Source organism: Atractosteus spatula, chromosome 12, assembly GCF_055471065.1.
Source record: "Atractosteus spatula isolate fAtrSpa1 chromosome 12, fAtrSpa1.hap1, whole genome shotgun sequence".
Taxonomy (NCBI): Eukaryota; Metazoa; Chordata; class Actinopteri; order Semionotiformes; family Lepisosteidae; genus Atractosteus; species Atractosteus spatula.
Genome location: NC_142717.1, coordinates 43416629 through 43432926, shown reverse-complemented (window position 1 = coordinate 43432926; position 16298 = coordinate 43416629). Strand labels below are relative to the sequence as shown.

The window sequence follows — 16298 nt, the reverse complement described above, 5'->3', positions numbered from 1 at the left end:
CACAGAAGACAATCTACAGCCATCACTTCAAATGGAGAAGGACCTCCACCCCTTGGAAAAAATGTGAAAGCAATTAGCAGGCATCAACATCGGCTAAAACAAAACAACCCCCTTTCAATGTCAATGTTTTATTATGGTATTTTGTGTGGAGCAAAAATAATATAAGTCAAACAGAACCAAGCCCCCTCATTGTAAAGTAAAAAAGAAAACTTTGCTCACCATTCTGAATTCTCCAAATACTCACCTGGCTACTAAAGGCTGGGGCCACTCTAATTAGGGCTGTATTTTAATCAGTTTAACCAGAAAGAATTTCTACCATCTCAGAAACCTAAGCAGCATAAACACTACTTTTAATAACACAAAACCAGCACTGGAACAGAGTGTCCCTGATTGTGATGTTTTAAGGGGACCCACTGGAGCAGGATCTGTCATTTCCAATTTTCTATCCTACATGTTGCACATTTTTTTACCTATTTAAAAAGCTCCTGTTTGGACCTGAGTAAGACTGATTATATAGAACCTAAAATAATTAATGATCTGAAATATAACAAAACGTAAAAAGGAAAAGTGACAGTGACACACAATGAGTCTTAATATGGCACAGAGTGATTTAAATCAGAGTGAAGCCTGCACCTAGCCCAGAAAAACAAATTCAGGCAATGTTGAACTGACTTCTCTGCAGGTCTCACGTACGAAAGCTCAGGTGGCTCCTGCATAATCCTGATTAGTGTAAGTGGATACAGGCCACAGAACATTAGCCATGTCACTAATTCTGAGCCATGTGGAGCCATGTGAAAATAAAGATGTTGTGAAACTTTCAGCTGCCCTTGTGTCCAAACACACTGGCTGACAAGTCCTATATGCAAAGTTTAGGATTACTGATCCTAAAAGTCGTAACAGGTATAATACATTATGCTGGATGTATAAAAGCACGTTCAAAGGATTACCAAGAACTTCTCAATCCTAAATAAACTGAGGACTGGGTGTCCTACGTAACTGCCAGTTCTGAATGAATCATTAAGATGGAAACTGTCCACCTTCTACTATGGAAAACTTCCAACAATAAAACTGAGAGTTATTCAAAAAGATTTTTACAAGGTTCAGACAATCAGGTTAAGCTTCCATAAGAAATGCCAGGTTTCTTAACTTCATTATACTTGTTGTGTGCGTGTACATCTGAGACGCAAGGGGGTACACACTGTGAACTGGAACATGTCCTGCTGGCTCTAAAGCAGAAGTACCCTGTGATAACCATTCGAAATTGCCAAAGCTTCTTCAGCTGCAAACAACGAATAGAAGTCAGCTAGGTTAGTGCAGCCGATCAACCCCATATCAGAAGCAAAAAACTCTCACTGCTTATCTTCATCATGCATAACATTTTGACCCCGGCATTTTTAGCTCAATAATTTAAAAAGAAGTTTTTATTTCAAGACATTCAGATGGAACGGAAAACAGCACTTGTGTGCCAATGGCTACAGATGAGAAATGCTTGTTGCTAGAGAGCACGATGCACAGGGTCAGATTAAGGACTCCAGATTTGGGATGTGGGGAAAAAAGGCATGAATGTTCTAAATCCACTGTAGGTTTTAATCTGTAGACTTCCAAAGAGTTAAGATATTTCTTAAATATGCCGAATCAGTGGGTGTGTGCTCAAAAATGTCTTGATGAAGCTCCTGAATAATCAAATGACTAACAACCTGAACTGTTAGATAAGACAACCAGTCCCTTCATAACTGTAACTTTTCATAAAGCTGATAGAAAATGAAATTTTACTAGATACTGGTCATAATAATATTGACTCCAGCATAAGCATACTGTATCCGATAATCGCAAGACATTACCAACGTTCACAGGTTACTACAGAATGAAGGACTGGAGAAAACAATCTCTCCCAGCGCGCTCATCAGAAATAAATCAGATTTAAGATTAATTTGCCTAATCTACCTCTTTACATCTAAAAGAACATTATTAATTACATTTCACTTGTGTGTATATGTTTGACAAATTCAAGGTACATGGTTGAAATACAATCTGGGACCTGGACCATCTGCTGTGGTCACTAACCATAAGTGCAACACAACTGCTTCTTAAAAACAGCAGCAGTTATTTGAAGCTCACTGCAGAGCTGCATCTACCCTTTTAAAAAGAAGGGAAAATGGAAAGAAAATGTGAGCTTGGTCTTGATTTAAACTGGATGACCTATCATAGAACTGGGGCATACAATACATACACCAGGAGATAATCCAAACCGTGGTATCAGAGCATTCATCCTTGGTGAACTCTGACCACACGTTTGTGTTTGTGTAATAACTCTTAGTATTGCACACACAAAAGGGTTGGCTAGGCTACTCTCCATAGAAACCGCATCTGATACACAAAAGTGTTCAATGACTAAGACAAGGGCTGGTTTAAAAATATTTGAACAGCTGCTGAAATGGATTTAACATTTAAGGGGGGAAAAGTTTGCCTCTGTGGATGATTAAAACTGCACTCACCTGTAAGGGAGTGCTTACAGCACTCATCCCTGCTAAACTGCATATCCATGAGCATGTGTGCTGAAGACAGAACTGAAAGGCCTTAAAGAGCAAGAGTACTCTGAGCACCAGAGCTAATTAAGGCCAGTGGCACATGCTTTCTGTTTCATTGCATTGTTTGTGTTGCTGATGGTTCTGCCAAGATACCACGGAACAGATCACTTCGGTCTCCACAGCTTGTCTTTGTTAAATAGCTAAACAGATATATAAACAACATAAATGTTGCTCAAGCATAGGGAGAAAATAATTCACTTTCTCATGCCATTCTCTCTTTGGAAGATATTAAAGAGCTCATACATTTAACCTTTAGCTAATAATAATTTTATCAGAAGATGGTACAATGGAAAATATATGATGAAATACTACACTTTTTATTGAGTTCAATTGACTAGATCACTTGCATTAACCCTACATGTAGAACTGAAAACACATTTTTTAAAACTATTTTGAATGACGCAAAATACCAAAACATAACTGTTTATCATGTTTGGTGGATTTGTCTGTATAAAATAAAGAAGGAAAAACGGTTAATTCAGACACAAAAAACACAGACACTGCTCTTTAAAAGAAAGAAGATCGGAGCATTTGAAATAATAGTAGAAGAACAGAAAAGCTATTTTTCACATCATGGAGTTCATACAGAAAATTAAGGAGACAGAAAATAGCCCAAACAACAGCGGTCCAATAACTCCTGGCAATCACCTGCACACTACAGCACCACACCGGACTTCAGGGTTGCTTCTCTGCTCAAGTGCCCCTTCACCAACTCCACCTCCAATCCTCCAATCAATCATTTCTGTCCCTTAACCAGGACCCTCGATGCTGGGAGCAAGACGCAGTTCTGAAACCCCAATGAAACCCTGCCAGCACCACCGGAAGGGCAGCTCCACACAGACAGGCCACCTGAGCAGGAACCAAGCAAGGGCTGCTAACCACCTCCCCACCACAGCTGTCCCTCAAGCCCAGCAGCTTAAAGAGTCCTCAGGTTCCACGACATTTAACATAAACCTGGCTTGTTAAGGGTATCATCTGTATCTCGTGAACATGGGCTCACAGCTGTATTTTTTTTTTAATTTATACTTCGAATACCAACAGTCTATAGCTACAATTGCTTCTACTTCAGTAAAGCTGAATTTGTAACTATGTAAAGTAACTTTTTCCTGCATTGTTGAGTTCTCCAATAATCATTACTGAAATGCTGACTAACAAGTCATTTATATATCACCTTATGAAATTTCTTTTTTCATGTCAATCCACCGTTTTAATGTTTGCGACTCTCTTTTTTTGGTTTTCTCAACATTTTTTGATACTCTCATTTTGAAATTGAAAATACCGCATGATCAGAAAAATCCTTACTGTGGAGGCAATTTTTGAAGTGCATGTTACCCCAAGGTAAATAAAATGTGTATGCAATTTGCCTTTCCTCTTTAACAATGTAATATCATAGCCTGATACATTTTCAATTCATTCTTCAAGGTACTGTATTTCGAATGAAACATAAAACGGTTTGGGATAGAAATCTGCAGCTGACATTTTCTAAAAGAGATTCCTATCAAAACAAGACGGTGATGTCATGGACAGCTGCTTTTAATCTGAATCGTAATCTCTTTTGGTTGCAATGTTTTGCATTGCATTTGCATATTACTGTTAATATGCAATGACTCTCATTTTTAATTTGGATCATTTGGGGCACAGTGGATTCAGCAAAGACATACACATTTAGATTGTGACATTAGAGCCCTCTATTTGAAATTCAAGTCAAATGTTATACAGTACATCTTGCCTTCTCATGTTGGGCATATTGTAGCATGTCTGATATTTTATTTTTCAGCTACTATAATTTTTTTTATTTGCATTGGAAAAATGTAAATCTTGTCACCACCTACTACCAGTAGGATCATTAGCATAGATCCAACAGAACAGTACAGTTTGTACTTAATCTTACCAGCTGACAATATATTAACACAAAATAAAGATCACAACTTATATAAATTTCATGTGCATTTGAGAATTAGTTAAGGCAACTGCTCTGGCCTCCTTCAATATATTTTGATGTTTCGATTCTGATTTGGAACACATGCTATTCTCAAGAGTATCCCACACCGTGTTAACAAGGTGTTCAGAATACTTACGGTACGTGATAGTACCTAGTACTTCCACAAGGATAGCACCAGGCAGATACCTGTGACGGCAATCCAAAACGCAGCAGGTCAGGTGGGGATGGCAGAAATGACCTCACCGATCGAATTAAGGGGGAACTGTCAGCAGACCAGACAATGCAAACCCAGGGGAATTTAGCCAGGACACTGGGGTTTACAGACCTACTCATACAAACAGTGCCATGAGATCATTAATGACCTATGAGTCCAGATGTTGACTCAACATCTCATCTGAAACATGCAAAATTTACAAAACGCCAACAGACAATCCTGAGGAAAGTACGTTTTAGCATGAAATAAATGCTAACTCTATTACACGGTAAGGTATTCAGTTCTGTACAAAGGTTCAATGGTAATGGCTCTTAATGACTGTTTCAAAAGATGACTTTGAACAGCAAGGAGGAAATAAAATTTGTAAAGAACAAGTAAAGCTTTGGTTTCCTCCCACAGTCCAAGGACTGGCAAGGTAATTAGCTTCCGGGAAAACTGGGCCTATTTGTTTGAGTGTGTGTCTATTTGTGTCTGTGTTTGCCCTGCCATGGACTGTCGTCCTGTCCTGGGTGTACCCTGCCCTGCACCCACTGCTTGCCAGGATAGGCTCCAGCTCCCCTGAGACCCTGAAGTGGTTTAAAAAATGGATTGATGAAAGACCACATCCTACACATCAATTTCCTCTTGTCTGTCCTCTAAGCTTCCTTGGACAAGAAATATGAAGTCAGGGCCTCCAGGGTGGCTTGAAATGTAAAGGCACTGGCCAGGCTGCGTTCTACGCTCACGGGTTCGAGTCTCAGTCGTGTCACTAGCTGACTGTAACTGAGATTCTCAAGTGGTGCTGCACAATCAGCCGAGCGCCTTCGAGGTCAGGCTGGGATTAGTCAGACAGGATTCTCTCAGATCTCAGAGACGCAGTGACCACTGCAGCCTCCTCCACGCAGTGAGGGGCTCTCCTCCAATCATCGCTGAGCCCTCCATACAGAGCTGTGCAGCCTGTGACGCGTTAAAAGACTAGTGGCTCAATTGTGGGCGAGATGGAGGAGTCTGCGTGCCCTTCCGCAATCTCCCGTGTGCAGTCACATGGTTTAATCGCTGTGAACTGAGATATAAAAATCACACCACTGGCTATTCCAGATCTGGTGGGTATAACAAAAGATAACTGGAAATACTGAATTAATTTTAAAAAGAATATAAATCAAATCTAAACTAAAACACTTTAATAAATTAATAAATGCACAAGTAAGTAAAATACATGAAAATTCAAAAGCATTTCACAAGTCAATATAAATCAGAAGACTCAGTTGGCTGCCTAAATACAAGAGCCAACCCTCCATCTAGTGTTCATCCCGATATCTGCAGATTGTTTTTCTTCAGAAACACTACCCAAGGGGATTACACTGACTGGATTACCAAATGTGGAACAGAAAACCTTAATATGTGCACACAACAGCCAGCCAATTGCATTTCCACTCCACTGACTTTCATTGGATTATTCACAAACCTTCATTTCTCTTATTTTAACAAACAAGGTTCAGAAATACAAAAATAGAATCACCCTCAAGGCAGGGAGATATCAGGAAGAGCAATGTACATTATCATCAGATATAGGGTCCTTTATTTTATTTAAAGTATAACAAACTAATTCATTGTGAAGATTCCCCTGAGTTAGACTGCAAATCAAGAATCTATAGCGAGTTTGCATTTCCATAATACTATATTTATTTTAAATGTTGAATGTTATGTTTCCCTTCAAGACTACACAGCCCTAACCTTGGAAGAAAGGAAATTCTATTGAATCAGTAAGAGGATCACCTCTCAATTGAATGCATTTGCTCAAGTAACCATATCTGACCATCTGTCCTTCCACTTATCAAGTTGCATTCTTGGCTAAAATCACTTACAGTAGATGCAAGTCTTATATGGATGGACCCTCATGCTGGTAATGACATTCCCATTCTGATTTGTGCTTTTTAGAACCCTTTAAGACATTTATAAGAATTTGCGTATATTGTCCTCCAACAGCTTTTTATTCTTGTTTTAGAGAGGGGTCAATTGTCAGATGATTTCATTAACAGTACAACAGGAGAATTTTAAAATCACATTTCTGGTTGGATTCTACATATGTAGTGGTTGTTTACCCAGTAGAGCTGTGTTTTCTTTGTAAATCTACCTATATATATTATATATATATTATACTTCACTACATTGTTTCTTCCACACAATCCACATTCCATCTTCCACTTCCTTATACAAAAATATGTTTTGCTTCAGTAAATGTTACATGATGACAAGACTACTTAACAGGTTGTTGCTCAACAGCTTCCAAACTGTGTTAATATGTAAGACAATCATAAAAGATGTTTTTTCTTCTCACTGATTTGTGACCAACAACTCACACAAATGCAGCAAAGATAGCCATCAATGATTCTCAGAATGTCCCCCTACACACACAGTACAACATAAAAGCAGGACAAAACCCTCAGGCTTGTTTTCTGCAGCTTATGACAGACTTCACAGATCACTGCACACTGCACACACAGCTGTACAACATATTCACTGTTCTCAAGAATTATTCTTAGTATTACTTTAACCTGTAATGTTGAGTTTGGTCTGGACAGATTCAACATATAAAGGGCATGACGTGCTCCAACACTGAAAATGCTTTTATCTGAAAAAGACATCATGGCTCAAAACTGAATATTTTTAAAAATTATAGATACCCTATACTATGCCATTACCGGATATTATGCCTAGAAATTTTAAATGCTAAAAAACAATAAAAATAAATACATTACAAGAAACGTGATCAAAGAAAAAACAGTCAAATATAAACTATCTGAAAACTATCTTAACATATGTAAGTAATGAATTCCTTATTGTCCAAAATAGAATAAATCATCACTGTCCAAAAATCATGATGTTCTGCACAAAGGATATAAGTACACAATCTCCTTTTAGGATATGTCAGGAATATATGAAGACCTAATAATTCATTTGTATTCTTCAATTAATATTCTAATTTCATGTATATGCACACCATATGAACAGAAAGACATGTTATGTGTTCCATGATTTATTAATAGCAAATGGTGTGAGCTCTCATTTATCTTGATTCAGAGCAAGATTCGTTATCAACAGAGATTCTCTTACCTACAATTACAAACCCATCTGACTCCTTCTCAGAGACTGGCTTCTTTGATGATTCTTTACGAATTCCAAAAAACCCCAACATTTCAGCTTAAGGTGTATTCCTAACACCTGTAAAACAAACCACATCGAAATAACGTGAAAATCGTATGGCTTTATGATAAATATTTATAACAGATTAAAAAAACACTTATTGCTCCACCCCACTGAAAAAATACAATGAGCACTTCTCAAAAGGAAAACGCAAACTATTAGTGACCAAGTACAATATATAAAGAAAAGATGTGATAGCATGTATAGTTAATTGGGACACAATTTGCCTACACCACAAATCTAGCGGAAAATTTTAAAATGTTTTCATTAAAAATATTTTCTACATCCTGACAAATTTGATTTAAGAAGACCACCTCGTCTAAAGACAACATTCTTCACCAGTATAAGACAACATACTACAGTATAACAGCTGGGTCCTGGCATCTGAATGTAAGAGCCACTGCTTATTGATTAAGGTGCAGCCAATATTGGGCCCTTCCATCTCAACAGAACAGAAGATCCACACTGCAGGACTTTATAAGTACACAGACAACACATTTAGGTGCCCGTGACCACTAACATCTGAAAATGTGAGTCTCAGTCAAATAAAGTAAAGTTACACAATTTCTTTTTCGTAAACTCATCTTTATATTCCAGGAAAGAAATCTTCATTTCAACATAACGTGAATCCCCTGTGCGTGACAAGGCAGACAGTCCTGAATAGTTTTTGTTACGGAGGGAGCCCTTCTTTTGAGTGATGAGTGGAAAAAGTCCACAAGGTCACTGAGCTACCGAGCTCAAGCCTCCCACAAATGAGATATTGAATTTTTTTGTTGATTCTACAAAAGCAATACAAGGAAAAAAAAGATCCTGAAAACATGCACCTGTTTCTTGTTGTTTAAATGCCATGAAATCAATCACGAAATTCTCTCATGAAATCTCTAATTTAAAACCGCTTCTCCCACCCCATCTTCCATCCCTTATCTCTCCGTAAGCCTCTCATGCTCCGTACTCCTCCTCTTCCGCCACTTTCTGTAACTCCATTCTGGCCAGCAGAACCCCCCTCCCCCCAGACTTTCATCTCCTGCTCAAGATTCCCTGTTAAAATAGCACCTGTCATCTATGACCTCTCATATACACCCTTCAACTCTTACACAGTATTACATGTTTTTAATATTCTAACAGATAATGTACCCTCCACATTCCCCTTATTCATCAGACACATAGCATATACTGTACCAAAAGGGTTGTTCCATTACTGCCTTCTAGTTATTCAATCTGTATACACTTGGCGTCATTGTGGCTCTTAATGTCATTACTGTTCGCTCGTTTTAGCTTTGCACAGCTGCTGTGTTGCGTGTCCTTTCGTTACTTTTATTTCACTGATGTTACCACATCTATCGCATCACATGGAATGTGAACTTTGTACAAATGTGATGTCGCCTCAGTTAGGGCATCTGTTAAACAAACTATTCATAGCGGTGATAAAAGTACAATGGGTTACCAGTCCTGATCGGTATGTCCATGTAGTCAATGTTAGCTAGGAATTATGTACCAAGAAAAAGAACTGTCCTGCAGTTCTTGGCCATAGTAAAAGAGTCAGTGTGGAAAAAAATAGTATGCATACACTTTGGCAAGTGACTGCTGAGACTTACACTTCCTCAAAACAAGGGCTGGAACCCAATATCACAAGCTAAGACAACCTTTTCACACTGGAAGAGCTGCCTAGCCTTTCCCTGGACAGCCAAGTCCCATCACCTTTGCAGTTTATCGACATTAACATTAACAGAGCATCACTCTTCCGTTCAAACCTACTGCTAAGGTACTCCACATCAGCTCATTCAGATCATCTGTCCATTCCTCTCCACTCAGGGACAATCAAAATGATATGCACGGGAGAAAAAGTATTTTGCAAAAGTGCACCACTGGCATAACATAATACATACAATACCATTCCCTAACGCACATCGTTAAGACGCAATTAAGCCACTCGACACAGCAAGTGTAACAAAAAAACATTTGGAGCTGTACTGTTCTGACGGAAACGTCAAGAATAAAATGCCTTATGCAGAAACAGGATATAAAGAACTGTTCACATATTAATATGGGTTCACTAAGACACCTCTTACATCATCGCAAACAGTTCATAATCCTTTGTTTTAACGAGTTTCCTTAGCTCAGACCCTTATTATCTGGCATAGTATTGCTCTTCACTGGGAGATCGGTGCCGAACTCGGGTCCCTGAAACACAGCTGACGCGCCGTCACTTCACGCCCACACCAATGGTACTTACAGCGCTGTTGTTTACGGGTAAACGCTGACAGAGCCAAAATAAAAGGGATTAATCTAACGTTATAAATAAATGCCAGTTTCGAGTTATAGTAATTGTGTTTTTTTTGTTTAAAATATTAAACTTTAAACCGTTACTGAAGCTACGTACGTGCGTGCTGTTTACAGTCAGCTGTCAGCTTCCTCTTGTGACGTCACAGTAATGCGCCCCCCCTTCTAGGGGAGATCAGCAAATTTCCAGTTTGAACGAGCAGCGCTCATTTAAACCGCGCTAGGAGAACGGTGCACAGGACAATTTCTAGGCTGAACAGGCTAACTCATTACTACCTTTTCAAAGTGGGATGGTGCAATTTTTGCCCGATCTTCTTTGCAAACGTGCTCAAACTCTGACACGTTGGTAGGGGATCAGTGATGAACAGCCATTTTCAAGTCTTGTCACAGTTTTTATTACCAGATTCACGTCAGGATTGAGCCACTTAAGGACAATTACTCTCTTCTTACTGAGACACAGCAGTGTAGCTTAGGCCTGTCCTTTGAATCATTGTTCCTCTGAAAGGTGAATTTTCATCCCAGTTTTAGGTGTCGAACAAACTGAACCGGGATTTCCTCTTGACAAGATATCCAGTCTTTGAGCAGAGAAGCAGCCCATTAACACATGCTTTTATAAAGTTCTATAAACATCATTTATAATTCAGCAAAGTGGGACATCATTGGAAGGGAGTGAATACTTTTTAGTCAGAGTGGATCAGGAATCGGAATCTGTAGACTACATTTCAGTGGGGAAATCCCACAGAAAAAAATGATTCATGCAAGTTAATTTACATCAGAAAGATGTAGCAAGTCTTAAGATACGTTTTTATTAAAAGTATCTAAGAAATGTGTTGGTTTTTGTAGAATTTATACAGCAATATTCACACTTGGTCTTCCTGGAGGGTAGTCTACCAGGTTTTTAAGGAGTAAAGACAGGTAGTGAATATGTGATTCAAGTCACTCTTCCAATTAAGAGTCCAGGCTGGAATGAACGTGAGAACACGAGTGAATATTAACGACTTATTAGATCAAGATAAACCAGGTGTTTACTCTGTGCACTTTCTACTCCGCTACAGTAGGTGGCAGTACTACACTGAAACTGCGCAGCCTACTATGAAGCCCATATGACTGAATTGAAAAATAGCAGAACTCCCGAACCAAAGCTACTTTCTGTTTGTGCTTTAAATGCTTTTAGGTCATCTTCCCACCGACACTGGGTGGTCAACTGCTTACTGAAACGCAGCTGCTCTCACGCACACTGCTGTTCAAGGACGGATCAATGAGCACCAGACATGATGGGCATCATGCTAGTGCCAATAAAGTTATCATCTGGAAAAATGGGTTCGTACATAAATCACATTGGGTGTCTCGCCGCTATCCTGCTCTCAGACCTAAGATATCTGCTGTTTTAGGAACGGCTAATGTACATATTCCACACACCTCACACACAATGGGCATAGACCAACTTTTGAAATATTTAAACATTCTTCTCGTTTCCTCGTAGTTTATTCGCACTGTTAAACTGCTTAGGAGCTTGCTTCAAAGCCTTCAACACCAGCTTGCGGTTTTCTAATTGATAAACTTTCTTGGTGCACAATTAAAATTACTCCACATAAAACGGACATCTGGTTTGTAAATTTGCGGGGGAAATTGCATAACACAATTATAATATCCCCGGCAGCGTGCTGTGTAAAAAATATATTATTTACAAAAAGCTGTTAAGCTACTGTAACTTTGGAACAAGATACCAGTTTCCCTTGTCTGCTGTTCACTATTTTGAAACACCATTTCTGAGTAAGACAGGTTACAGTCAGAGCGCCAAACGCATATCTATGTTAAGTCTATTTCCTAATTAAAATACATTTAAAAAAAACACCCCGGATCCCAGTTAACTACTGAGATCTCTATACAAATACATGCGCACTTAGTCCTTTGTAAACAGGAGAGCACCGCACATGTGCGCTTTCAAGGATTCGCTACTGCGCAGGCTCAAAGCAGGAACCATCAATACCCGAATTCGTGTAGCGACACGGCCCGTAAACCGCAGGAGGCATCACTCTCCTTAAAGTTCTGGGAGTTGTTTTCATTCAGTTTCAGTTTACCAAGGGCCGTGATTTGGAACTAGTCTAAATTCGTCTATCTCTATCGCCACAGTTCTCTAGGTAAGGCTTGTATCTGTGTGACTACCAGGTCTCTCTCGCTAATGGAGGGGGCGTGACCAATGGCGCGGTGGCTCGCGGGTTACTATTGGGTTGTATCCAATCACAAGCAGACTTTCGTCGAGGCCACGCCCACACACTGCCTCCTTCCGTGTTTGAGTAGGGCGTGTCGTCCTCACGAAATCGGGTAGGGAAAAGTGACGCAGGCGGGGAATCGCCTCCTTGGCGGAAATGAGAGATTTCCCGCGCTGGCTGTTGCCGCTGTTAAATTGTGATCATGGCAGATATATTTGCAGGTCCTAAAGTTCGCATTAATGCCAGTATGCTCTCTCAGTATGTTAATAAACCGGTGTGTTTCGTGGGACGCGTCGAAAAGGTGCGTGAGTGGTTTGTATGTTTCTCGGCTAGGTAGGAAAGTAGAAACAGTCGGTAGTGTTGCTTGTTCAATAATATTATCAGGCATGTGGAGTTGGTAGAACAGTGTTAAATTTACCCCCTCCGTTCTCGGGGTGGATTTGTAGTCTACCAAATCAAGGGTCTGTTCAGAAACTGTGTATCACGTAATTATTGTTAATTACCCTGTCAGCGAAAGACATAACCTCAGGCCTTAAGGCTGAAATCGGGTTGTTGAGGTTGTGTCGGGAAAACAAAACTGTGAGCTCATGTTGATGCTGAAATGAAAATGGTGAAAGTATTTTTCTAGGATGCAGTGTGTTATACAACTTTTTTTTTTTACAAGCGATCTAGACGAGCTTTGTAATGTTATTTACATCTAATGCTGGCGTTGGTTTGGCGCTATGGACACACAACTAGAAGGCTGTGAGCTCAAACCCGAGGCGAGACGCTGCTGTGGTCCAGTTAGGTTCTTCATTTAAAATTACCCCCAGTAAAGTACACCGCTGTATAAATGGGTGCACATGTACAGTAGGTTAGTTTTGAAATCAAAATGGCTTAGCTGCACCTGAGAGAGACGTGTGACGTCGGGGTGTAGAAAAACAAGTCAACGGCCACGGAAACAAAACATTAAACATCGAAAGAGCTCCGATCAGTCTGGTCGCAGTGATTTCAGCTATTGTGTTATTTTACTGTTAATCCCTGAACAATTCCCGAGTCAACCCTTGAATTTTAACCTCTCGGTCCGTGCCTGCTTTGTGGGCGAATACGAGCTGCTGCGGCTCTGAAACTCTTGTCACTGTGCGGGCTGTCGTGGCTGAGAGCACAGCAGAGCCCCTGTAGCCACGCGTGTCTCACCCGATCTCTGCTTTCCCCAGGTTCACCCCTCTGGGAAATCTCTTTCCCTTTCTGACGGAGAAGGCAAGGCTGTTTCAGTGGAGCTCCATGAACCCGTAGGTTTCTAAAACCGCTCCGATATCAATCTTATCAAGAAACGTCTGTTCATTCCTTGTGTTTAAGAAGTGCTCTTTAAGACTGTAAGATTGTATTGGATTTGTTAGATAGGGCCAGTTCAGATTGTACTCCAGAGGGTCAGTATGGAAGTAATGCCTTGTACTTTATTGCTTTACTAAGTAGAATCAAAGGCGTCCGTTTAGTGTATTTCACAAACATGTTTGTTCTGTATGAATTGCAGAGGTTATTTGAGGTTATTGTGACTTCTGACGTGAGACTGGTGTTCTTCCATGCACCAGTGCTTCCAGGTGGTTGCATCTCTCGCCAGGAATAAAGAGCTTTGTTATGATGGACCGCTGAATAGATCATCTTTATTGGCTAACTCCTGCTTCTTGATTGTTTCGCTTAGCTAGAAGAGGAGCTGAGTGGGGTCGTGGAGGTCATAGGCCGGGTTACACCTAAAGCTACCATAATGGCCAGCACATACACCTCGCTCCGGGAGGACAAGAACAGCTTCGGTGAGTGAGAAGCACATCTGCTTTGCCACATTCTACCAGAGTCCGGCTCAGATCTTGTGGCGCGTTTGTAGCGGAGCTCGTTCGGACAGGGTGACGTCATCGCCCTCCCTGCGCGTAGCAGGGACCTCAGCCGCCCGGGCTGGGGGAGGTCTCCTTTAGTTCACTCGGCTGGTTCCCTGTAGCGTTACGCCGGAGACCCGGGTTCGCGCCCAGGTGTTGCGGGACGAACCGACGTTGTTCTTGGGAATCGGCAGTTGAAGAGCCATTCCAGATTGTACCAATAGTAATAGTAACTTCAGCACACAGTCCGCAAGACGTTTTGTGCATTGAAATGAGCAACGAGGCACAGTGAAGAACTTAGCAGGTTGCCTCACTGCTGCAGACAAACTTCCCTTCTCTTATTGTCTCTTCCCAGCCCTCGTATCCTGATAAAGAAACACGATGTTCATTTGGAAAGTATTAGCTCTACTTGCTGTGCTTCACAGAACCAAGAACAATTCATGTGTGATTTGTTTGGAGAAAGCTGTTTTTTAATGAAAGTGTATAGTTTAATATCTTTTTTTTTCTGATTCCATTGCAGATATGGGGCTATACAATGAAGCCCTGAAAATAATTCATGATTTTCCCCAGTATTATCCTTTTGAAATCTCAGCAACTGAGTGATGCTCTTGGCTGTCGAAGCAAACTGTCAAAATCTCTGTAAAGTTCATGCCCTCTGGAAACTGAGCAGATGTCTTCTAGTTTTGAGACCCTTGCCATAAGAAATGAAACGATAAATGAGATGTCATTAACCCATTGACTGACTGTGAAGCTTTTTAATCACTAGAGCTCTTGCATTGGTTCTGTTTTTGTGATTGTTGTGAATTGATTTTAAGATACTGAATTATATGACCTGCAATTTTTTTGAGTTTTTCTGTTTGTCCTCTCTTGCAAAAAATGTTTGAAACCATTTCTTTGAAATTATAGGATATTGGATTATACAATAAACGTTTAGATCTGATTATGTTTTTAGACATAATTTTATGGTTTTATGGTATTTGAAACTAATGGAAATGGTTTTTGGGGCAACATGTATTTCAGCAGCTTAATTGTATTCAATACTGTCAAATATTGAAATTCAGTTTTTCACTAGCACAGTGTTATTTTGTAGTCTATAAGTTTTACTATTTTACTTTCAAACATGAACTATTTGAACTGTATTGCACTCACTCTCCCTTACTTTAACAATTGTGCTACTAGAAATATATCATACAAAACTGCAGTATTTTTCGTAATGGGTTAATGTTCTTTCCATGGTTTTTAAAAATGGAAACGTTCTTGACAGGTTTATAACCCTGCAACACTCCTATAAGCCCTGTGTTTGGCAGACATGGTCATTCTTAGACGTTTATCACCTTCTGTCAAGACCCAGTCCAACTTTTTTTTTCCTCTGAAGTTGGGTCTTCAGTTTATTAAAACTATTCTGGTGAAAGAATATACTATGTAAAGCAAGCATACCATTAAAATATAATTGGTGTAAAGACTTACTGCATCAATGTATTATTAATAGATTAAGTTTACAGTTGTGGTTCTGTAATGTTTATTTGAAACAAATTGTCTGTATGTAGTTCAGGTGGGTAGCTGCGTCAGCATGCGTAGGCTGCAAAAGAACAAGTAATAGGTTTATTCCATGCTGAAAAGAGAAGAAAGAAAACACAACGTTTCAGCCGTGGAGCCTTCTTCAGGTGTCAAGGTGACAACCACAGAGGTGGTCAAGGTGCCGCCTGAAGAAGGCTCCATGGCTGAAACGTTGTGTTTTCTTTCTTCTCTTTTCAGCATAGAATAAACATACAGTATTACTTGTTCCTTTGTCTGTATATATACATGCCAGTCACCTGAAGGGTACCCATAATCTTTGACTGCGAGTTCCAGTTCTGAAAACTCTGAAAAAGCATTTTTCGCAGTCCCTCAAGATCTAGGGTCCACATAATCATAAACTAATTCCTAAAGCTTCATTCTGACACTATTAAAGGACCCAAAAAGTGATGTTCCAAACTGCTGTATTACAGTTCACGTAAGTATATCTGTAACCCTCCCCCCCACACACAC

The 16298-nt window shown here is 39.9% G+C and overlaps 2 protein-coding genes across 4 annotated transcripts in view; one reads left to right on the top strand and one right to left on the bottom strand.

The window, feature by feature from the left end:
* umad1 (UBAP1-MVB12-associated (UMA) domain containing 1) overlaps positions 1-10349 on the bottom strand; it is a 29589-nt gene extending 19240 nt beyond the window's left edge. The window contains exons 1-2 of one of the 3 annotated variants that reach the window (XM_088929302.1): positions 10308-10349; positions 7838-7945 (exon numbers count right to left, since the gene is read on the bottom strand). In XM_088929302.1, the coding sequence (XP_088785428.1) occupies positions 7838-7919 (82 nt within the window). In that variant the 5' untranslated portion in view covers positions 7920-7945; positions 10308-10349. Of the gene's footprint in view, positions 1-7837; positions 7946-9996; positions 10103-10160 lie in introns of those variants that run through there. The other 2 variants (XM_088929301.1, XM_088929303.1) reach the window with 2 other exon arrangements.
* Positions 10350-12522: 2173 nt separating this feature from the next.
* Positions 12523-15734, top strand: rpa3 (replication protein A3). The gene is made up of 4 exons (XM_088929026.1): positions 12523-12721; positions 13617-13691; positions 14102-14210; positions 14791-15734. The coding sequence occupies exons 1-4, from the start codon at positions 12623-12625 to the stop codon at positions 14871-14873; spliced, it is 366 nt and encodes a 121-aa protein (XP_088785152.1). The 5' UTR covers positions 12523-12622; the 3' UTR covers positions 14874-15734.
* Positions 15735-16298: the final 564 nt, after the last annotated feature.